At 39.9% G+C, this 23547-nt stretch overlaps 2 protein-coding genes across 2 annotated transcripts; one reads left to right on the forward strand and one right to left on the reverse strand.

Moving 5' to 3' along the window:
- The first annotated feature begins 1117 nt into the window (after positions 1-1117).
- Positions 1118-8433, forward strand: kcnh6b (potassium voltage-gated channel, subfamily H (eag-related), member 6b). Its single transcript, XM_051939629.1, has 11 exons — positions 1118-1838; positions 2807-3232; positions 3693-4086; positions 4477-4676; positions 4778-5030; positions 5137-5330; positions 5453-5561; positions 6431-6694; positions 6911-7091; positions 7501-7705; positions 7799-8433. The coding sequence occupies exons 1-11, from the start codon at positions 1572-1574 to the stop codon at positions 8093-8095; spliced, it is 2790 nt and encodes a 929-aa protein (XP_051795589.1). The 5' UTR covers positions 1118-1571; the 3' UTR covers positions 8096-8433.
- Positions 8434-9147: 714 nt separating this feature from the next.
- LOC110955429 (DDB1- and CUL4-associated factor 7-like) lies at positions 9148-18496 on the reverse strand. The gene is made up of 7 exons (XM_022200425.2): positions 18049-18496; positions 17123-17281; positions 13817-13928; positions 13596-13714; positions 13274-13483; positions 12058-12175; positions 9148-10286 (listed from the first exon to the last, which is right to left on the reverse strand). The coding sequence occupies exons 1-7, from the start codon at positions 18184-18186 to the stop codon at positions 10114-10116; spliced, it is 1029 nt and encodes a 342-aa protein (XP_022056117.2). The 5' UTR covers positions 18187-18496; the 3' UTR covers positions 9148-10113.
- Between the last annotated feature and the right edge of the window lie 5051 nt (positions 18497-23547).

A 23547-nucleotide genomic window follows, 5' to 3' on the forward strand; every position in this document is an offset into this window, starting at 1 on the left:
AACCACGACTGCACATTGTGTTGCCACAGGTTCATGTTGAAAATTAGTGTTTTAAACTAAAATTTCAAGCTAAACACAAACTTTTTCCATTCAGCAGAAGAAGGTAAAACCCTGGAGAAAGACTTCTTTTTCTCACAACAGAATCTGGCTTTGTAAACTCCCTCTTCATCACAAGTGTTGAAGCAAAACTTTACGAATGAAATGGAAAATGATGTACACTACCAGTCAAAAATTTGGACACCTTCTATACTGAAGATGAACACTTTTTTGTTTACATCATAATTCCATATGTATTCTTTTATAGCTTTGATGTCTTTAATATTAATCTATAATGTATAAAATAAATAAAAACCATTGAATGAGCTGTGTCCACACTTTTGACCGGTAGTGTGTATTTTAATATTTTAAAGATAAAAGGATTACAGATGATGAAAGGTTACAACTGAAGGACATTTTGAGCCAATGCCATCACAGGTCATTACCCCTCTATGTCAGCATAGTGTCAACACTGCAGTCAATAAAGCCCCACATTAACAGTATGCATGCAACATACTGAGCGGCTGCCATACATTAGGCGACTGACTTTGTTTTTTCACCACAGCATCATGTACAGTTGTGCTCATAAGTTTACATACCCTGACCAAATTCGTGAAATATTGTCCTTTATTTTTCAGCAAATATGTTTGTTAATGGAAACATTTTTCTTTCATTTATGGCTGGTGTTCCGACAAAGCTATTTATTGTCATGCAATTGTATTTGCTCTGATCATTTATGTTTTCATTAAAGAATGGAGCACATTTTACAAATTCTGCCAGGGTATGTAAACTTATGAGCACAACTGTATGTCACAGCTATGTTTTCAGTTGATTCTTTCAAAATAAACCACTTACGAGAACACTGAAATGACAATTTGACATTAGCAGGGAAGTCCAGTATAGTGACTCTGGGCCAGTTTTCTTTTTACCAATGATCCACATCGATCTTGCTGCCAGTTCCTCTCAGCTATAGCATGGCATTGATTGGTTTCTGATGTTACGCGGCCACATGCGAGCTGCAGCCCAGTAGTCCGTTCTGAACCACAGTGGAGACTTCAGCACTGACATCTGCAACCACACAGCGACAAACAAACACAGATCATTTGTTTTGCTGGGATGCGATGTGTAAAATGTGAAGTGTGAATGATTCCAACACACTTGTCCAGAAAGTGTTTTGACGAATGGCTATCTGAACGATGGATTAGCGGACAACAAGGATCTGACTTTCTGTTTCAAATCAGGTATGTTGGGTTTTTTCATTTTCAGCAGTCCTTGATTGACGATTTAATCTACTGCTGAGATTTTCTGCTGCATTCCCGATGCACTCGTGAGTGAAGTATTGACAATATCTAGTATTTGATTGTAGAGAAGTTTGGGAGGGGGACAGCTAGACGGGCATCCTGGGAAATCAGAGAACAGAGGAATTTGTTAAAAAGGAGCAGGAAGTATTAAACATCCTGTAGATGTTTTGCATGCAAGTTTTGATTTTCCACATTCTGAAGACTGCAATTGGAGTCAGAGTTGTAGAAAGTTGAATGTCTTTCCAGAAAGTACAAATTAAAAGAAGATATTCCAAAATAGAAGCTTGCAAAAAAAATCTTTGGTTCAAATACGACCAAAAATGTGATGTCCAATCATCTGTACGTCAGCAGAGCTTCATGTCTGATTCGGACCTAATGAAGAGTGGAGGGCCAGCCATCAGAAACCCTGAATGCCGTTCGCCTCCGACCCCGAGGATGGACATGCTCAGTCCCTCCAAGGTGAAGGATCGCCCTCAGAATGTCACAGAGAAGGTCACACAGGTACGAGGGGCCGAGGACGTCACATGGGCTCCGTCTCTGTGGCTGTGTGAGAGCCACGAAGGTCCTGTTATGGAGCCCAGAGTGAATGAACTCGCTCATTCAGCACCAAATTTGTGATTCGCTTACCACCAGTCAGGTTCAGTCCGTCATTACAGAGCCCGCAGTGTTGTGATTACAAAGAAATAAAGAGGCTCCCAGACTGGTGCCGCGATGAACGACCGCGGTTAATTAACCCACTGGTGGAAAAATCAGTAGCTGGTTGGTGGCTGCATGTTTTCCTTATGGGTGTGAAAAATGAATTTAGATTGAGCCGCACTTCAATTCAGATTCAATTCTGTTGTTACTGCTGGAGCCCCTGAGGCTCAGTATTCTGCATCACTGCCTCGGCTGGTGGTGGATATAAAACAAATGCACATGAAGAGTTTGCGACCTTGCATGGAGTCACTTTCTGTTTCCTGTCTGATAATTTGTCTGATAGATAATATCTGTTTATCTGCATGACTGGTGAGATTTTTCATGCAGCAAATATTTATTTGGCATCAGACCAGAGAGAATCCGATGACAGAGGCAGAACATGAACTCAGCCCTCCAGCTCACCACTATCATGCACTCAGTTAAACCTCTGCAGCCTTGATTATGGGACACTGTGGCTTTAGCTTTGTCTCGGATTTTTAATTGTACTATCTGGACTTCAATCAAGCCTGCTGAGAGTTACCAATGACAGGATGCTTAAGGATTTGTTGGACTTACAAGGTTGCAAAGCCAAAGCATGTAGCAGTACGTCTTCTAGAAAGGTCTGTTCATTAGTTTCAAAAAATGCTTGTTTAGAAGAATGCACTTGGTTTGCTGCTCTTTGTTGTTTCCCCCAAATGCATTCAAATAATGGAATCCATTGCACATTAACTGTTCAGATTTCTTCATGGAACAAGTGAAGCAATGTTGCATACTGATGCATTCTTTATGTTCAGGTACTGTCTTTGGAGTCTGATGTGCTGCCTGAATACAAACTGGAGGTGCCAGAGACAACATGGTGGATCTTGCTTCACTACAGCCCCTTCAAGGCTTTTTGGGACTGGATTATTCTGCTGCTGGTCCTCTACACGGCGGTTTTCACTCCTTACTCGGCCACCTTCCTCCTGGACAAACACAGGGATTTACGTCAAAGGAGTTGTGGCTACACGTGTAACCCCCTAAACGTGGCGGACCTTTTGGTGGACGTGCTCTTTATAGTGGATATAGTCATCAACCTTCGAACAACCTACGTGGACCACAACGATGAGGTCGTCACACAGCCGAGCCGGATAGCCAAGCACTATATCAAAGGCTGGTTCCCCATCGATCTGTTTGCAGCAGTCCCTTTTGACCTTCTCATTTTCAGATCTGGCTCTGATGAGGTAAGAAATTTCTTGCAAATTTTGTTGTATTAAATTTTTAAGAAAACATATTAAAGTTAGATGAGAGATCATCCTATATTTAACTTAAAGGACCAGTGTTAACAATTTAGTGGCATCTAGTGGTGGAGTTGCAGATTGCAGACAACTGAACAACCAACTCGACCTTTCCAAGCTAGTAGGAGAAAATATGGTTTTTTACAGTTTGACTCTTTACAATGAAGAAATATACCTCTGAAAAAGGACCTGCTTTCAGTGTAAATATTAAGGCCTCATTCTAAGCTAATGAAAACTATTTTTAGGCTACAGATGATTATTCATTAATATAAAGAGAATTATAAATACTATATTTCATTTCTGCCTATAAATCCCACTAAATGCTACACACTGGTCCTCAAAGTGTATAAACTTGTAAAATGTTTTTTACTAATATATTCTTCCCTGTTGTCAATGGAAACCAAAGATGGCCACTTTGACAAGCCTACTGAAAACAGCTCGCCTTCTGCGATTGGTCCGTGTGGCAAGAAAACTGGACCGATATTCAGAATATGGTGCTGCCGTCCTCTTCCTGCTCATGTGCACCTTTGTGCTCATCGCCCATTGGCTGGCCTGCATTTGGTATGCCATCGGCTTTGTTGAGAGGCCGTACACGGAGACTGGTTGGCTGGACAACTTGGCCGAACAACTAGGAAAAACGTACAACGACAGCGACTCCACATCAGGTCCGTCGGTCAAAGACAAGTACGTCACTGCTCTGTACTTCACCCTGAGCAGTCTGACCAGCGTCGGGTTCGGGAACGTCTCTCCCAACACCAACTCTGAAAAGATCTTCTCCATCTGCGTCATGGTCATTGGATGTGAGTTAACTAATACTGGTAGAGACTGTATGGACATTATTGTGGAGGCAAAATGAACTTTACATCTGGAAATAAAATTTAAAATGGTATATCCTAACCTTAACTTTCCTATACGATCAGGGAATGTTTTTGATTATTGTATGTGAGGCTATTTTCTTCCCAAAAATATAAATTTGGAGTCAGAAAAAATGAAAAGATCCTTGTGTGTTCTTCTAACAAAACTCAGACTATTTTCATTAAATTGCTTTTGAGCCTCCACAATAATATTGTTACAGATCCGAAATAGACAAAACTACAATTCAAGCGGTAGTCAAAATGTCCTTTGGAGCAGATATTACACCTGTAATGACAGGATAACCTGTATCTTCTGTCCTGTTTTGCTTCTGTCAGCTCTAATGTATGCCAGCATATTTGGGAATGTATCTGCCATCATCCAGCGACTGTACTCCGGTACGACCCGCTATCACACCCAAATGCTACGAGTGAAAGAGTTCATCCGCTTCCACCAAATCCCTGGTAGTCTGCGCCAACGGCTGGAAGAGTACTTTCAGCATGCCTGGTCCTACACAAATGGCATTAACATGAATGCTGTGCGTAATAAAACTGTTCTTCTACCTGTAACATGGTTGTTCAGTGTTCCTGTTTTACATCTAATCTCTAATGGTCACTGGATTTGTGGTCCCTTCTTCAGGTGTTGAAGGGATTCCCTGAGTCTCTGCAGGCAGACATCTGTTTGCACTTGAATCGATCCCTGCTGCAAAACTGCAAAGCTTTCCGCGGAGGCAGCCAAGCCTGTCTGCGTGCCTTAAGTATGAGGTTCAAGACAGTCCACGCTCCTCCAGGAGACACTCTAATCCACTATGGAGACATCCTGGACTCCCTCTTCTTCATCTCACGTGGTTCCATCCAAGTCATCAGGGATGATGTGGTTGTGGCCATATTAGGTAGAGCAATCGAATCATAGAATCGAACAGTCGGGGTCTCAAAAAGGTGCCAGATCCAATCTTTAAAAAGCATCTACTCGCATTAAAAAATTTCATTCTCTTGCAGAAAATAACGACATCTTTGGTGAGCTTATCCATCTATATGATGAGCCAGGGAAGTCCAATGCAGATGTACTCACCATCACCTACTGTGACCTGCACCGAATCCTGAGGGACGACCTGCTTGATGTCCTGGACATCTACCCGAGCTTTGCAGACAACTTTTGGAGCAACCTGGAGATCATGTTTGACCTGAGAGATGTACATTGAGACATTAGTTGCAAAGAACACAGTATTTTTAGCACTTAATGTTAAATTTGTTGTGATATGCTGTCATTTTAGTTATATGAAGAACATGTTTTTTTTTTATAATTGATCATCAGGCTGATCAAGTACCACCAGTTATAACAACTGATGATTCTGGTGATGACTGTGGATATCGCCACAAACCGCGACACAGAATGGACTCCATGGACTGCAGGATTAGGCCAGGTGAGATATCACGGCTACTGATATACGTTTGTTGTTTGTTAGATCTCATATACAAGCATATCTTTGAATGCACAGAAAGTCCTAAGGGTCCTAAGGGTTGAGAGAAGCAACTACAAAACCTGAAGTGAGAAACGGTTAACAGAACAGACTAAGGGTCATTTACATCCGCGTTTTAAAATCCCACATCTTTGTTTTATGCTGAGACTTCCAGGGATTAAATTGTTTCTGAACCTTAAGCAAGTGGAAATACAGACTTAAGAACATTGACTGTAGATATTAAATAGACATAGCCACTATGACATCAATTATTTGTTTGTGGACTACTACTTTAAAGCCTCAAGTTTGAAATTTGGCAATCCCCATTTTGCTCCTTTGAAGTCAGATGTAGCAAACGAGGGGAGGTTCTGACAGAGAACTCAAAGACAACTGCATAGTGATAGAATAGCAGATTGTAAGCCGCTGTGCCCTAAAATGTATATTCTACGATAAATGGGGCCATAATTTACAAAATGAACATATGCTGTGTTTAAAAAGTTTGGAAACTAGCAATTGAGACGATACATGGAATGGAAAAATGTTTACTGAAGAAGCAGATCAAGTGAGAAGTACTTCCATTTTTTAATAGACTCCTATACAAATGGATTTCTTTTTTCAACCAGAAGAGTTGCCCCCTCTGGACATTATAAAGAATGCAGTTTTAATGCATCTGGAGACTTCGTCTATCTCTTAAATACAGTCTGTGCTCAAGAAATAATCATAAAAACCAGAGTCTATTTTTTCTTAAGCGGTTTTAGAAATACCAGACACTCTCTGCCTCCCTGGTAGAAAACATTCTGTGACTGATTGACTAAAATGTTTCCCATGAACAGATGGAATTGATCACGAAGACTCGTACCCGCTCCAATCCTTCCATCACTCACCTGCTCAGGCCCGCTGGGAGGACCGCTGCAGCTGTGGCTCCATGTGTTCCCAGTCAAGTGAGGACATGGACAAGTCTTTTTGCCACAGTGCCAAAGTAGAGCTTTACCCTCCAGAAGATGCCAGACGGGGCTATTCTCCCTCTGTAGTGCAGCTGCTGTCGCCAAGTGGCACCTCGGTAGTGAGGGATGCAGTACTGGACCGGGGCCACCAAGGTAAACGGAAATGGGTCTTGTTTGAAGTTTGTCCTGGAATGACACATAGGCATAATTGCCCCAGTTTTTGTTTTGAAAAGTAGTATGATGAAATGCTGCTGCTGATGTTTTAAAGTGGAGTTGAATGTTAAAGAAACCAAACAGAGATTCAAATACAAAAAATAAACGTGATTTTTTTTGAAAAGGTGCCTTTTCTTGCCTTTATATTCTCCTCAGCTTCCTCTTTGAATGTGCCGGGAATGTATCGATACTGGCCTGACCAACAGTCACCACAGTTTTCCAGTTGCGCCTGGCGATCTTCCTCTGTCCACAACTCATACCACCCACCGCCGTTCACAGAAGAAAGGCCCAGCGAGCTCGAGTCTCGACTTGAAGTTCTGCATTCACAGCTCAACAGGTGCAACTAATCTCAGCTGCTTTTAAGAAAATAACAAGTGCCTGTGATTCTTACTTTTACACCTGACATATAATGAGGTATGTTTAAGTATAGGGATGTAACAGGAGTAGGGACGTTTATTACCCTGTGGTGGATAGTTGTAAGGTTTCACTGAGGTAATGCAGCAGAATATTTCTTTTTACAGGTGAAGTCATGTCAAAGCTGATATTTTTAAAAAGGAACTAAAACTAAAGACTTCAAACAAGGCCAGTCACCCTGCCATGTAATTTTAAATATGGCTTTTACAGATAAACTTACATGCTTTCATTGCTAATAAATACCATTGTCAGGTATCAAACATAGATTCTTTGAGAGTGGTGTTGTATAAAAATCTCTCTGCTCATCTCTAAAATCTCTCTAACTTCCCCAGACTGGAGACTCGCATGACGGCCGACATCAACGTTATTCTGCAGCTCCTCCAGAGGCAGAACACTCCTGTACCTCCAGCTTATAGCACTGTATCATCAACTACCCTCTCTACTGATTCACCTGGTCTGTATGGGACTGGAACTCCGGTGTTACACAGCATGTATCCCATGTCTCCCATCCAGATGGACAGCCGGGCACCTACACAGGTACAGAATCACACCAAGAAGCGCGTCAAAATTTGGTCAAACATAAAGAGAAATGAAACTAAAGTCTTAACCTCTGTGATCGCTTTACTTCAGAGCTCAGACCAGACTGACTTTAAATTCACCAAGAAGTCCCAGGAGTCCCTGTCCAGCGGCATCCATGCGACTGTTGTGTCCGATGACACCATGTTCATGACAGTCACCCCCGAAACTGACACCCATCCAGGGTTAGTTCCTCAGCTGCCCCAGCCATCAGTCAAGGCCTCACTCATGGCCGACTCCAGGCCTTGTGGGAACCTCCGCTACCCCTCGCTGCCAGGAAATCTGGACATCACCTCAGGACTGGCTGAGATCCAAAAACACCTCTCAGATCCTGTGCTGCCTGTAATCTGATGGACAACATGACTTTCATAGAAGTAATTCTTGGCTACTCAAAGACTTTTGGAAGGAGTTCACCTTTTAGTCAGCAAAGACTCAACTATCATTACACACATGGGCTGCAAGTAGTGTCTAAAAATCAGATAGTGCTGATCAACAGAGATTTCCATTACACACCGCCCCTCCGAAGATCTCACCTCCAGAATATTACTTGAAAACACACTCCGTTAAATGTATCAAACAGTTATCATACTTTTAATGGACTAAAGTGTAATTTATGTGCATGGAACTCCGTATTTTTCTTTACACATTGTTTCACATTTTTTGTTGCATACCAGCACACTAACTTTCCAACCCTGTTCTTCCTGATCCTGTTTAAATCTTGATTTCTCCCCCAAACCAGAACAGAGATCCAACCCAAACACCAGAGCCTGACTGACACAGATAATCTTTTCTTTGTTCAGATCACAAAAACATCTTTAAATTAAAACACACTAAATTTGGTACATTTTTCTCAATTACCGCCAACATATCTCAGGCATTTCTTTACTATATTTGTTACTCACTGGGTGACTGACAATATGTACAAATAAATCTATGAAGGACTGAATTTATGAGCCCCAAAATGAAATAGTTGCATCAGATATGACCCCTTCCTGTTCATCAATGCGTCTTATATTTCCAGTCCCAATCCTGGCATCACAACAGGACTCTCAGCATTCGCAATCCAACATCTGAACTACATTTTCTATCCAACAGACGTCACGAATGATGTACTTCAGTGTTTGCTCAGTATGTCACAGTGACTGGAAGAATACACATTTCTGACTGTAAATCTGTACTATAGATTATTATCAATGTGTTATTGAGTCACCTCTCAGTGAAATAATTTAAACTGTTGTCAAAATGTAAAACTTCTGTGTTATAATTTAATCTGTGAGGGACTTTTTATCTCTGTATAAAATGAATTAATGTTGCCATGAATAAAATTACTGGTGCAGAAATGACAGCAATCCGTATTATGGTCTATTAATACAAGCTATTTACATTAAAGTGTTGCACAAGCGTCACAACAGATGTTTGTTTTTTTAATTTCAAAAATGACATTGGATTGAGGGCTGCACAGGGTGAGTTGATAGTGGTTGGCACTGTCACCTCACAGCTAGAAGATCCCGGATTTGTGCCTTGGCCTGGGTCTGGGATCTTTCTGCATGGAGTTTGCATGTTCTCCCTGTGCATACGTGGGCTTCCCTGGGTTCTCCAGCTTCCTCCTACAGTCCAAAGACATGCTGAGGTTAATCGGTGATCCTAAATTGTCCGTAGGTGTGAATGTGAGTGTGACTGTTTGTCTGTATGTGTAGCCCTGTGACAGACTGATTATCTGTCCACGATGTCCCATGCCTTCTTCTTAAATTAGCTGGGATAGAATCCAGTCATCCACGACTCCAAAGAGGATCAAAAAAATCTATAGAAGATGGATATTGAATTGAACTGGAAATGGGACATTGAATTGAATAAAAGAACAATTTAAAGACTTAAATCCACATCAATCACATTCAATCCCCTTTTTAATACGACTAAACTGCAGTTTTGCCGCATTAGAACATAAGCGAATAACATAATGGCGTTCACTAGAAAACAAAATGCACCATTTCGTCTATAAAAAGCTTGTAACTGACCGGCTTATTTGTCAATAAAGCAACATACTAAAATAAAGAGCGTTATTGACTTGTTTTGTGTCTGTACATGACAACAGATTTAACAGTCTTCTGGTTATTTGAGAGTTGTTTTGTCTGCTTCTTGCAGCTTTCTAATCACAGCCATTTTGCATCTCAAAGTCTAATGTTGCTTTCCTCATTTTAGAAGTGCCATCCTCATTATTCAAACACATCACTTGCGTCACAACAAAGCCAGCGGGAGTTGATGCTGTTCTTTCCTTCATAAACGAACAATTTCTTTCAACAAAGTCAGCTTGTAAATCCCACTGAGAATGTTTTTGAGTTGTTTTACGGCTCATTTCGGTCAACCGCAGCTCAGACTCTGAGGATTTCCAGGCAGTTGTTGTAGCAGATAGCGATCCAGTCAGGCTGGGTGGAAGCCCACTGGACGTTATTGATCTCTCCCTCGGCTGTGTAGGCCAGTATGGGGTCCTCGATGGCTCGCGGCATCTGCTGGATGTCCCAGATTAGAGCCTGGTGGTCGTCCGCTAGACAGAGAGGAGGGGATGTGGATTGATTAGATTTATCTTATTTAGACAGGAAGAATACAGTGCTGCTAAACACAACATTTTCCTTTTCTCAGTCTGGTAAAAAACTATTTCAACCGGCTGGACAGGTGACCATCAAGCTATGACCAGGGGAAACAAGTAAACTACAAAATATCTGCAATACACCAGTGCACTCTGCTACTGGATCAGTGCATAGTGCAAACTGTTTACTGAGCTGTGTCATTATACACTAGATTACACATATGACAAAGTGGCAGAACTGCTCCAGTCTAGATGATCGTATCTCTTTTGCCACAACATGACCTCTAAAATTCATCTGTTTTTCTGCATTGCATATTCTGCTGAGACTAATTACCACATCTGATGTGATTGTTCATCTGTCATCAAAATCTCATAACTGGGATCAGTTCTGTTATCAGAAGTTGTGGCTTTTGTTCAATGTGATCTTTTTCCCTGCAGGTTAATTTCACACAGGTCTAACAAGTTCTTCTGCTCAACTACAGGGTGTCCCTAAAGTCTGGACACATAGATAAAAACACATGTTTTCAAGAAATGGAATTTTTAACAGCATTTTATTCAATATATGACTTTTTTTAATCCACCTGTTGTCTTAATTTCTGAGCACCAAAAAATATTGTTTCCTTGTCTGAAAAAAATCCCAAAATTCATCAAAAAAATTCCCAAAATTTCTGAAAATTTCCAAAACCTTCAGGAAGAAAATTCCAATAATTCCTTAAAAGTTTCCCTTAAAAGTTTTATTTTTTTTTAAACAAAATTCGCCCAAATTTGGCAAGAAAATTCTTGTAAATATTTTCAAAAAATGAGTAAAAATCTTCCAAAAAAATCCTAAAAATATCTAAGTGATTACTTATATATCAATAAAACTCCTAATATTTTCTTCAGGAAATTTCACATAAAAATCAACCAAAATCCAGCGAAATTTGCTGGATTTTGGTTGATTTTTTTTTTTATGTTCTGAAGAAACATTTTTAAGATTGCTTTTTTTCCACCAAAAAATGTTTAAAGATTTCCCAGAAATGTTGAAAATGTGGACATCAGAAGTTTCACTGTGAAAATATTTTTTTTCCCACATGTTCAAACTTTAAAACGAGTCAGATTTGACCTGCAGGACAACACGAGGGTTAATATATTGAATTCAATATATACTTGACAATCAATCAAATATTTATTTAACATAATATCCATATTTTATCTGTAGAGCCAAAAAGAATGACAGTTTATGAGATTTTCTACATGTCCAGCCTTTAGGGGCATCCGGTATAATAGACTTCAGAAAAAACAGAAAAGATGATCGTCAAATATTTAAAGCTCTACGTGTGAACATTTATAGTTGAAACAGCTTTCAGCATTCATCAATCTCCATCAGTTTTACTCCAAACTTGTGCATTTATTGCTACATGCTGAGTTCATGTGCAGCTGATAAAGGCCTCCCTCTTGTGCTCATTGTCAGATACTGCAATGATGTTTAGGCTCCTTACATTCTTCAACACGACACGACATTTTTCCATCAAGGCTCTCAATCAACAGACTAGAATCTTGTTGTTTTGTCAGTATGCTGAACATCTGGGGCGACCCAATACAAAATGCCTTTAAGACTGATCGATTCCCAGACAGAACAGACCTGAACGACTCGTCATTCTCCTGCTGTCTTTCCCCACCCTTCTCTCTTCACTGTTATATTCAAATAAAGCTTGCTTTGTGTGTATTTTTTTTTTAAAAGCCTGCACACCTGCAGTACAGATATGACAGGACGAGTGTGGTGCCCAGGTGATTCCATTGACACAGGCCCTGTGGTTGTGGAGTCGAGCCACTGGAGTGCAGGGCACACGCACATCTAAGATCACCACCTGAGGATACAGAGAAACAAATATACCGATATTAACAGCCGATAAATGAAACTGGATAACGAGGCAAAATATTGATCACGACTGGGTGAAGAGTATTATCAATTCTCCCTTTGAAAAAACTAAATTTCTTGTCTTTAATTCAGCATTCAAAGAAGCCCACTTAAAAGACGCAAATTTCAAACAAATCATTATGATTTTTCATGATACAACATGATAGCAAATGTTTGACATCCACATAGTTTACACTGACTTTAAAGCACCTTACATTTTTAGCTTTACAATATAAAAGAGTAAAAATCTCCCAAAACAATCCTAAAAATACCTAAAGTGATTTCATATGTATCAGTAAAACTTCTAATATTTTCTTTAAGAACATTCACAAAAAAATTCGCTGGATTTTGGAAGATTTTTGGTGAATGTTCTTAAAGAAACATTATTTTTAGAGTTTCTTTTTTTCCACCAAGAAATGTTCAGCAATTTACCAAAAATTTGAAAATGTTGACATCAGAAATTTCACTGTGAAAAAATACTTTTTTCCACATTTTCAAACTTTAAAACGGGTCAATTTGACCTGCAGGACAACACCAGGGTTAAAAACATGCAGTTTTTGGCAATTGTACCCAACCAGCTGGAACAATTATCCCAATGGTTCGGCACATATCTGACTAATCGCAGTCTATAATTATATATCATTAATGTCAAATATTTTCTTGAGAACTGCAGAAAGAATTTTTAGCGCCACTGAGAATCAAATTTAATGATTTTTAACGCCACTTAAGGCCTTAAATTTCACAAAAATCAACTTAATGACTATAATGCTTTTTAATGCCCTGCAGAAACCCTGATAACAGTCTATCAACAAAGAAGGAATATTTCTGAAAACCTCGCTTGTAATCAAACATATATAAAGCCTAAATGAAGACATTTCAACTAAGCTTTGTGTTGGAGTTTGTGTTAAAATACATTTTGACACAAATGCTAAAAATGATCATAACTGACTAATAATCGTATCAGCCCGAAAATACAACATATCTTATCAACACATAATTTCCATGGTGCGGCTTCACAGCATCGGTCCGCAGATGGAGCAGCACTAACCTCCACGCTGTCCATCGCCATGGTAGCCAGGTAGTTGGGGTCCTGCTTGTTCCAGCAGAGTCGGAGCAGAGGGTGGTGCTGCGGGTCTTCATAGATGATGGTGCTGTGCTCGAGGTGACGGAGGTCAAACATACGGACCGAACCGTCTGCTCCCACCGAGGCGAACATATCCCTGCCTCCGCCCGCTCGACTGAAAGAGATGTCATACACCTGTAACGCAAACAGACGGCGAGCTCTGATCAGCTGGGACATGAGTGTGTTCCAAAGCTCACTTTTGACGACACACAGTGGTTAAAAAAAACTTCCTGGAGGCAACATTTACCTCTTTATCATGAGCGATGAGCTGCGTCCTGACATGACCCGACACTAAGTTGACCCTCCCCAGCACCTGTCCAGTCTCCAGCCCCCAGACCGTACAGGTGGTGTCAATACTGGAAGTACCTGAGCAGAAAACACACACACACACACACACACAGGCCAGCTCAGATTTTCAAATCATGACTTCAAGTGAGTTTATGATATGAACCAAGTCGATAACATTACCTAACAAGTTTGGATCCACCTCGTTCCAGTCAAACGATGTGAGCGGTGCACAGAAGTCTGAATTCTTGTTGTTGTTGAGCAGACACTCCAGGCGGGTCTCTGCATCACCCACCTGCCAGTAGAAACGTGTGTTTAGATTACGTTCACCAGGATGAGTTTTCTTGAATTTGGAAGAAAAACTAGAAACATATTCAAGGTTACAGAGACGGAGTAACAAATCAAGAGTGAGGAATGAGAAAGCTGGTGGCAAAACTGTTCATTGTAGTTATCATACGTGGCCAGGATTATGTAATTTAATCCTTGTTTTAAAAAAAAAACTGGAAAGAAATGAATGAGAATAACCAGTGTAACCATTTCAGAAGACTGTAAATTACTTTTTGTTGTTGTTCAACAGACAATTCACTTCATGCAGTTCTAACAATTAAAGAACTCTGAAAGGTCGATGCAAACAGTTGTGTTATTTTCTTATTTGTATTTATTTTTCAAACATTGCCTTCTAGAGTGGATGGTGCTCAGAGTTACAGTGAAATATATAGTTTAATTAATAGAATGTTTCACGACTATCCAGGTGTTACATGTTTATGGGTAGGTCAGTGAGTCGGTCATCTCAGATTAAGTTGACTTATTTGTTACTTTACACCCACAATTGAGTTCTCTCAAAATATTTTGGCGGCATTTGAGAATTGAGAAAACTTTCACACCCATGAGAATGAGTGGAGGAAATTCTCAAAAGCCATTCTCATGTCTCTGTTGGTCTTTATGTCAAGTTTGCATTATCCTTTTATTCATATTAAGCTTTTGTTTGTCATCTCCTCCTCCTAGTAGTTGGGATGGATAACAACTATTCCAACTACTATATGGAGGAAATGACCACAAAAGTTCATTACAGACAGTATTTAGTAAAAAACTTATTATATATGATCAGCTTGGGAACTCACAGCAAATTAAAATTTGGAACTGCTGCTACAAGGTATATCTTTGTTTTGCTCAGGACATCCACCTGTCCAATTTGGACATTTTCACTTAGAGGTGTACTCACTTTTGTTGCCAGCGGTGCACTACAAAAACTCAAAATCTTACTAATTCTATTTGTCTTATTTTTAGTCGAAATGTTTCATCCCACTTGATTTAAGATAAATTATCTTAACAAGTGACATTTCAGCAAGATGGAGGGACTTGTTTTAAGTCAAAGAATCTTGAAATTATCTTGTCTAAAACCTCCTGTCGTCCTGTGGGTCAAATTGATAGATTTAAAAGTTTGAAAATGTGGAAAAATATTTTTAAAAACTTGCACATTTCAACATTTTTTGGGAAACTGTTGAATATTTTTTGATGGAATATAAGAAATGTCAAAAAAATGTTTCTTTAAGAACATTTGGAAAAAAATCAACCAAAATCCAGCGAAATTCGCTGGACTTTTTTCTGAATGTTCCTAAAGAAAATATTAGAAGTTTTAATTCAAAAGTAATGGCTGTTTTTGATTATTTAATTTTCAATAAATTTTTATTTATTGTTACTTTTGTGAGTTTCAAGTGATTTCAGTGAGAATTGTGGGTTTTTCCTTCTTTAACTGAGGGGTACCAACAATTTTGTCCACGTGTGTATGTAATCACCTTAGATATTTTTAGGATTTTTTTGGAAGATTTTTATTCATTTCTTGAAAATATTTACAATTTTCTTTTTTTATTTTTATTTCTTGCCAAATTTGGGGATTTTTTTTTTTTTGCTTAAAAATAAAACTTTCAAGTGAAACTTCTAAGAAATTCTCTTCCTGAAGATTTCACAAATTTTTTATAAATTTGGGGAATTTTTTGATGAATTTTTGGATTTTTTTCAAAAAGGGAACAATATTTTTTGTTGCCGAAGACAACAGGAGGGCTAAGATACCTAAGCTTGACAATCCTGGTAAAATAAAGCTTAAAATAAGTTTTCCCAGCTAATTTTAAAATGTCAATATTCTAAATATCATATCTTATTTCAAGAAATCTTACCAGGGCATTTTTCACTTGTTCTATTGGCAGATTTTTTCACTTAGTTCATGGTAAAAGTTCTTTGAAATAAGTTTTTTTTCTTGTTTTGATAGGAGCATTTTTTCCAGTGTTTAGACATTAAGCTGTATTGGTGTCGCTCTAACTGGTACAGGCAGTTATTGTGTTCACCACAGTGGTGGAAAGTAGTACTTTTATATTGATTGATTGATTGATTGATTTGATTTTATTAAAGTGTCATGCACAATTGTGCCCAGCCCACATGGGCTTATAAGACACTAACAAAAAATACATAATGTGGCTGCAGACCACAACTTATAAACAAGAATCATATTAGACTGGATACAACAACCTTTGCCTTCTATCCCAGGCTTTACATAGATACTTGGCAATGGAAAACACATGATTTTTAAAAAGGCAACTCAAAATAGAACTTTCTGTTTGCCAAAAAATATCTGGATCCAAGCATTCATCAAACAAAATATTTAACTTTGGTGTACTGTGGTATTTAAAAATGTGGTGCTCTCGTGAAATACGGAGCACGCCTACATCGGCCGCTCATAGACAAGACTAGCCTAGCCACGCTAGACCCAGCTCTTACGACGCAAGGGTCTAGTTACCCTCAGCAGGGAGGGAGGCGGGCTAAAAGGTTGTCTATCAAATCACTCTGCAGCAATTGGGTAGGTATACAACCAATCAGCGCAACGAACAGGCTGACGTAGTTCCTAGAGCGCCGGAAATCAGAGGATGCAGTAGTTCGGTGAAGCCTTATTTATACAGTCAATGGGTGAAGCTCAAGTATATTACAGACATGTTAACACAAAGATTATTCAGAGTCGGTGCTAATGGAGCTCAACGACTGTTGTTGTTTTTGTTGTCGACTCTGACAGAGAATTAAATTCGTTGCCGTGGGTTGTCTAGCGCAACTAGGCTAGTTGTTTCCGGTTGTTTCTGTCAGAATCGTCACGCCTCTGTCATCACTTAGTTACGCCCGCCTTCTGACTCTACACTTCATGGTGATTCGTCGGCCAGTTTTAGGAGCATCCAGCCTCGAGGCTTACCGAGGGTAACTAGACCCTTGCGTCGTCAGAGCTGGGTCTAGCGCAGCTAGGCTAAGACAAGACCACATGTAGAAAAAAATCTCTGATCTGGGGCAAATCTGGCATTAGAACGCCCTAGTCTGAGTGTCTATCGATAAGAAAACGTTCAGTAAGTGATGTGATTTGCCTGTGATAAGGTGCGAGGTGCGACTAAAAAATCTGGTTGCACCGGTGCTACCAGTGAAAAGGTTAGTCTGGAGCCCTGCAGTCTGTCTCACCCTCCAGATCCTCAGATAGTCTCCACTGGTGGCCAGCAGGTCAGGATACGCTCCTTTGGTGTCGGGAATCCACATGATCTTGGTAGTGGGGTAGGGATGGTCGAAGGTGTTTCGGCACAGAAACTCAGCGCTCTCCTCCTCCAGACCCACTATCTGAACCTGTGGAGACACAAAAACAACTCACCTTGAGTGAGCCAGTGTAGTGTTACTGATCTGAGCCGGATACAGCACAGTTAGTCAGTCAGCGGTGATGATTATAGGGATGCACAAATGGAGATAATCCCTAGTATTCACACCGAGCTTTTATCTTCATTATCATTTCATATGTTTCCAATCTTTGCATGATCATTTTCCTGTGTTCTTATGGTATCTTACCGGGTTTTTTTTTTTTAAATTGTATTGTTGTATCCTATTTTTTTTCACTGTAAAGCACTTTGTAACTGTGTGTTTTGGAAGGTACTATGCAAAATAAAGTTATTGTAATTAATATCATTAATATTTTTAAAGCTACCAAGCACTTCACGCACAACATTTATTTAACAGCAACATATTTTGAGCAGAAATTTAGAATAATTGATTCATTTGTCCATGTACAGTTTTCTGTGCTTCACTTTCCCCACATTAAACATATCTGGGTACAAAAAATAAAAGCTTTAGTTTTCAAATGAGGGCAAACTGCTCCCGACAATCATCACAAAAACATTAATGGCATACATTTTTGAAAGTTAACAGATTCATCTAAACTTTGTATATGTATAAATGCCATATATAGCAGGGATATTTGTCTGGTATCAACAGATTAAATTAACCAGTGTATTGAAATGGTGTGAACCCTTACTTTTAGCTGGTTTTGACAGCAGGGCACAACATCTAATAATGAGTAATCAGATTAACCAGCAGCAGCAGGTCGTGACCCCTGAAGTTACCTTGTTATTGTACTCCTCCACAAAGCTACCCAGCGCCAGGCGGAACCGCTTGTCCGGTCTGACAGCCCAGTTCATGGCATAAACTGTCCACGGAGCCTCGTATTTGTAGATTTCTTTCCGTTTTCCGTGTAGCGACATCTCCACAGCCACTAGCCGTTGGGGTGACAAGTAATTACCAGCAGGAAACAAGGACCCTGAACGCGTCGCGGCAGCCGCCTACTTTCCAAATGTTAACTTACTATCTCAGCTAACGAGGCTAATTTCTGTAAAAGTCAGCTAATTGTTGAGTCCGTCTGGTTGAGACGGTTTCCCGCCGGTAAAAACTACGCGTTACATTCAACATTAATTAGTTAAATGTATCAAATTCAAGGCATCCAGCTGCTGAAAGATGTTCACAATACGGCAGAAATGGCGGCGACCGGAGGACAAATATAGTATGAAGATGAGCGACATGGGGGCGGCTGGCGCTGCCTTCAGAGACGACACGGGGATCGGAATTATCACTACAAATGATAAAACAGTCCAGTGATTAGTTTATGGAGAAATGTTGGGTTTGAAATCCGACTTTGTGGAGATTTAAGCCACTGCCGTTGACTTTGTATCACTGATCTGTTTTGTAATAGCTCACAAATAGGAAAATTGTTTAAATTTTAATGCAGTGGATAAGTTTCATTGATTTAATTAATTGTATTTTAGTGTTTTACCTTTTTCTGAAGTATTTATCCTCCAATTTCTTTCATCAAAAATGTTTTGTTTTTATAGCTGTTTATATTTACAATCCTCACCTTAATGTTTTGTGGTAGCCTTTTATATGTTGAGTGTGGCAGCTTTACGACCAGCACCTGAAGGCAGCCTCGCCGAAGAATCAGAAAGAGCTGCTTCTTTGTGCACAGACATGTTCAGCACCTCTATGGATGAAGCTGAAATAATCAGACTGGTGAACAGCTCTGGTAAATGCAATGCATTGTTGGGATCTTTACACATTTGGGCCTGATTTCGGTAAAGAACTCTGATAAATACACCATTTTTAATTTTTTTCAGAGTATAGAGAGTATCAAATGCAAGACTCTGCTCTAGGCAGAGTAAGGCCATCACACTTTCTTTCTGTACTTATCTCATAGTAGACATTATTTTCAGCCCAGATAGCTCAATCACTGGTTCTCCATCGCGTGCCTTGGTGTCATATTTTTGTGGATTTAGAGCAAAAACTAAACAAAAGATAAAATAAAGAAATCTGTCCACAACCTAATGGTGACTTATCCAACTACTCCATTGTTTATAAATAAACTTAACACTGTCTGCAGCACATGTAACAGAGTGTGTATCACAGCTGAGCTGAGTCAAGTGGTGTTTTCATGGTACATTGACAACTAAAGCATCAAGATGTTTATCTGCTCCCATGAGCATATCAGTAACATGCACCTGAATGCCCCACGTGGATGAGATTAGTCATTTGTAACTGACCTCTGAGGAGCTTTAACACCTGTAGTGTGATTTGACAGAACTCACAGCACATTTGCATTATCTTCCACCTGCCAACAACCTCAAACAACATTTGTTTATCCAATCATCATGCAAGTGTTTGTGGAAAATTTCCACAGTGCACTGTTTGCAAATTATCGTATTTGCATCATTTTTGAATAAATTCTATTTCAGTATACAGATTTGTGGTAGACCTACTATTTTTATTTCATTTTTTATTAATGGAATATAGTATCATTATTATCTCTTCTCTTTTTACTCACACTACTGGATGGATTGCAATGACATTTTGTACAGATGTTCATGGTCCACCTGAGGATAAATCCCTCTAACTTTGATGGTGATGCACTGACACTGACTCTAGTGCCATCAGCAGGTTGACATTTTTCATGTTTTTGAGAAATGTCTTAACAACTACAGAATGGTAGCCTAGCTGCGCTAGACAACCCACGGCAACGAATTTAATTCTCTGCCAGGGTGGGTCTAGTTACCCTCCATAAGGCTTGAGGTTGGATGCTCCTAAAACTGGCCGACGAATCACCATGAAGTGTAGAGTCAGAAGGCGGGCGTAACTAAGTAACGACAGAGGCGCGACAGAAACAACCGGAAACAACTAGCCTAGCCATGCTAGACAACCCACAGCAACGAATTTAATTCTCTGCCAGGGTCGACAACAAAAACGACAACAGTCGTTGAGCTCCATTAGCACCGACTCTGAATAATCTTTGTGTTAACATGTCTGTAATATACTTGAGCTTCACCCATTGACTGTATAAATAAGGCTTCACCAAACTACCGCATCGTCTGATTTCCAGCGCTCTAGGAGCCTATTCGTTGCACTGATTGGTTGTATACCTACCCAGTTGCTGCAGAGTGATTTGATAGACAACCTTTTAGCCCGCCTCCCTCCCTGTCGAGCGTGCCTAGACCCTTGCGTCTTCAGAGCATGGGTCTAGCGCGGCTAGGCTAACAGAATGGATCACCAAGAAACATGGAACGGATCGAGTGATTCATGCTGATAAGATAAGATAAGATAAGATGCCTCCTGGAAGTGGTACTTCCCGTTCCACTATGCCCCGTTCGCCTCAGACTTCAAAGACATCAAAGGGATGTTCACCAAGTTTGAGAAGGAAACCAAACCATATAAACCACTGGAGCAGCTGATGGGAGTATTTCCTGCTGCCAGCAGCAACTTCCTGTCAACAACATGGAGGAACCTCATGAGAAGTCTGGACTCTTCCATCATTGACTAAGCAAAAGCAATAGGAAAACTCCAGCCAACTCACAAATATTCTCACAATAAACTTTTATTTGATGTTTAAGGTCATCAATGACATCGAATAACAGCGATCAACTCAGTGGATTGTGATATGCTGATGCACACACACTATAGAGTTCATGTGAGCTCAGGTGTTCCATCGTGCTTAATTTAGTAGATACATCATCAAAAAAATACTACTTCTGTATGCTTAAGTGCCTCCTTTGACCCACAGTCGAATCAGAAACAGTGAAATGACACTGATTCGGCAAATTATCTCGCTTTTTTTGTAAATCTCCTGAGCTCTGTGGGTTTGCTCTTTTCCATGAAGAATAGGATTTGCAAAACGTCCACTGACAGCGAGTTATGAATTTGATGGATGGTTCAACATGAATATGTGCAGCAGTTCATGCAGATGTTTGACACTTCAGTCAAGGCAACGCCACACAGCAGGAGCTCTGCACAAACAGCTTCACAGAACCTTGTGAAAAGGTATGTCTGCACTTGTTTTTTCCTACTTTCTATTTAACATTAAAATTAAGGAACTGAAGTTTCTACACAGGGTTTACAAGGTTTTTGCTTGTAGTTTTTTCATGCTCTGAACCTGTGCTTTTCTCTGTCAGGTCTTCTATCCGCTACTCTGCTCAATCATGTTGCTCGAGTCGCATTTTCCTCTCGATTATTGGCCCAACAACTCATTTGGACACTTTGAATCCTATGAAGGCATTGAATGGGTCTTTGCTGTTTGGGCTGCTGCCTCAATGTTGTGCTTTGCAGTTGGTTTTCCTGCATCTGCTGCCATCCTCTGGGAGATGTTTAAGACACACAGGAGAGGGGCTCCTTTCACACCATATGAATTTTTGATACTGAACGTCTCCACCATGGATGCAGTCTTCTTGGTTTTCATCCCACTTGGATTATTAAATAGTTTCATCTGGAAGATAGACGAGATTGGAGCCGTCTGGGACGGCATATATGCCTTAAGTGTATGTGGGAGACCCCTGATGATGGCTTGTATCTGTGTTGACTGTTACCTGGCTGTAGTTCATCCAATCCTTTATCATAAGCAGAAAAGTCTGGCTCCCAGGGTTGTGGTAGTGGGAATAGTTTGGGCTCTGACAGTTGTAAATGGGATTATATATGGTTTATCTGACTATTCAAGCTTTGCCATTGCTATCATTGTGATATTTCTAGTTGTTGTTGTAATAATTGTTATCTCTGACTCTTTTATTGTACATACACTAATAAAGTCTGACTCTGACAGACAAAACGTTCACCCTCAGAAGCAACGAGCCATTCAGACTCTCATCTACAGCCTGGTCATTGCAGTCATCTCTTATTTCCCTTCTGTAATTCTTTCGATAGTTGGGAAGGTTCTGGTCAGCGATCGTGAAATGTTCAAATACAGCATCGCAATTCCAACTACCATTACTTCCACTGTCGGGTCTGCTGTCATGCCGTTAATCTACCTACATAATACTGGGAAACTGGGTTGTTCAGGCTGAGATGGTGCCAGCAAAAACCAGTGATTTCTGTTCCTGCTTCTGGCTAAAACTGTAGGACAAACTGATACAATAGAAAGTTGTCAGTGCTGTTATCATGTGTAAATTTAGATTAGAAGATGTGTTCTCATCTTGATTTCATGTACAATGTTAAATTGTTCCTTTCTAAACATGTAACAATGTACTATATGTGTGTTGTAATGTGTAGTTTTGTCTTTAAAAAGATAGTTATAATGAAACAACCAAACCTCTCCTACATTTTAAAATATGTTTTTCTTAAGACTCTGCATGTCTGCTGTGGGACTTGTGTGTTTAATTAAATGTTAGGGTGTGAAACATATTAATAAAACTATTAATAAAGCTTTGGCCTCACTTGTTTTGTCCCGATTATTGAAACTAAAATGCTATCTCTCTGCAGTGGATGACTTGATCCTCAACAGGGTAACTACAGGAAAATACTATGAAAAATACCATCTAGGCAGCTTTGTACAAACCCAATTCCAGTGAAGTTGGGACGTTTTGTTAAACATAAATAAAAACAGAATACAATGATTTGCAAATCATGTTCAACCTATATTTCATTACAATCAATACAATACATTTCAAATACAAGATATTTAATGTTCAAACTGGTAAACTTTATTGTTTTTAGCTAATAATCATTAACTTAGAATTTTATGGCTGTAATACGTTCCAAAAAAGCTGGGACAGGGTCATGTTTACCACTGTGTTACATCGCCTTTCCTTTTAACAACATTTAATAAACGTTTGGGAACTGAGGACACTAATTGTAGAACCTTTGTAGGTGGAATTCTTTCCCATTCTTGCTTGATGTGCGGCTTCAGCTGTTCAACAGTCCGGGGTCTCCGTTGTCGTATTTTACGCTTCATAATGCGCCGCACATTTTCAATGGGAGACAGGTCTGGACTGCAGGCAGGCCAGTCTAGTACCCGCGCTCTTTTACTACGAAGCCAAGCTGTTGTAGCACGTGCAGAATGTGGTTTGGCATTGTCTTGCTGAAATAAGGAGGGGCGTCCATGAAACACACGTTGCTTGGATGGCAGCATATGTTTCTCCAAAACCTGTATGTACCTTTCAGCATTAATGGTGCCTTCACAGATGTGTAAGTTACCCATGCCATTGGCACTAAGACAACCCCATACTATCACAGATGCTGGCTTTTGAACTTTGCGTCCATAACAGTCCGGATGGTTCTTTTCCTCTTTGACCCGGAGGACACGACGTCCACAATTTCCA

The sequence above is a fragment of the Acanthochromis polyacanthus genome, chromosome 19, assembly GCF_021347895.1.
Source record: "Acanthochromis polyacanthus isolate Apoly-LR-REF ecotype Palm Island chromosome 19, KAUST_Apoly_ChrSc, whole genome shotgun sequence".
Lineage (NCBI taxonomy): Eukaryota > Metazoa > Chordata > Actinopteri > Pomacentridae > Acanthochromis > Acanthochromis polyacanthus.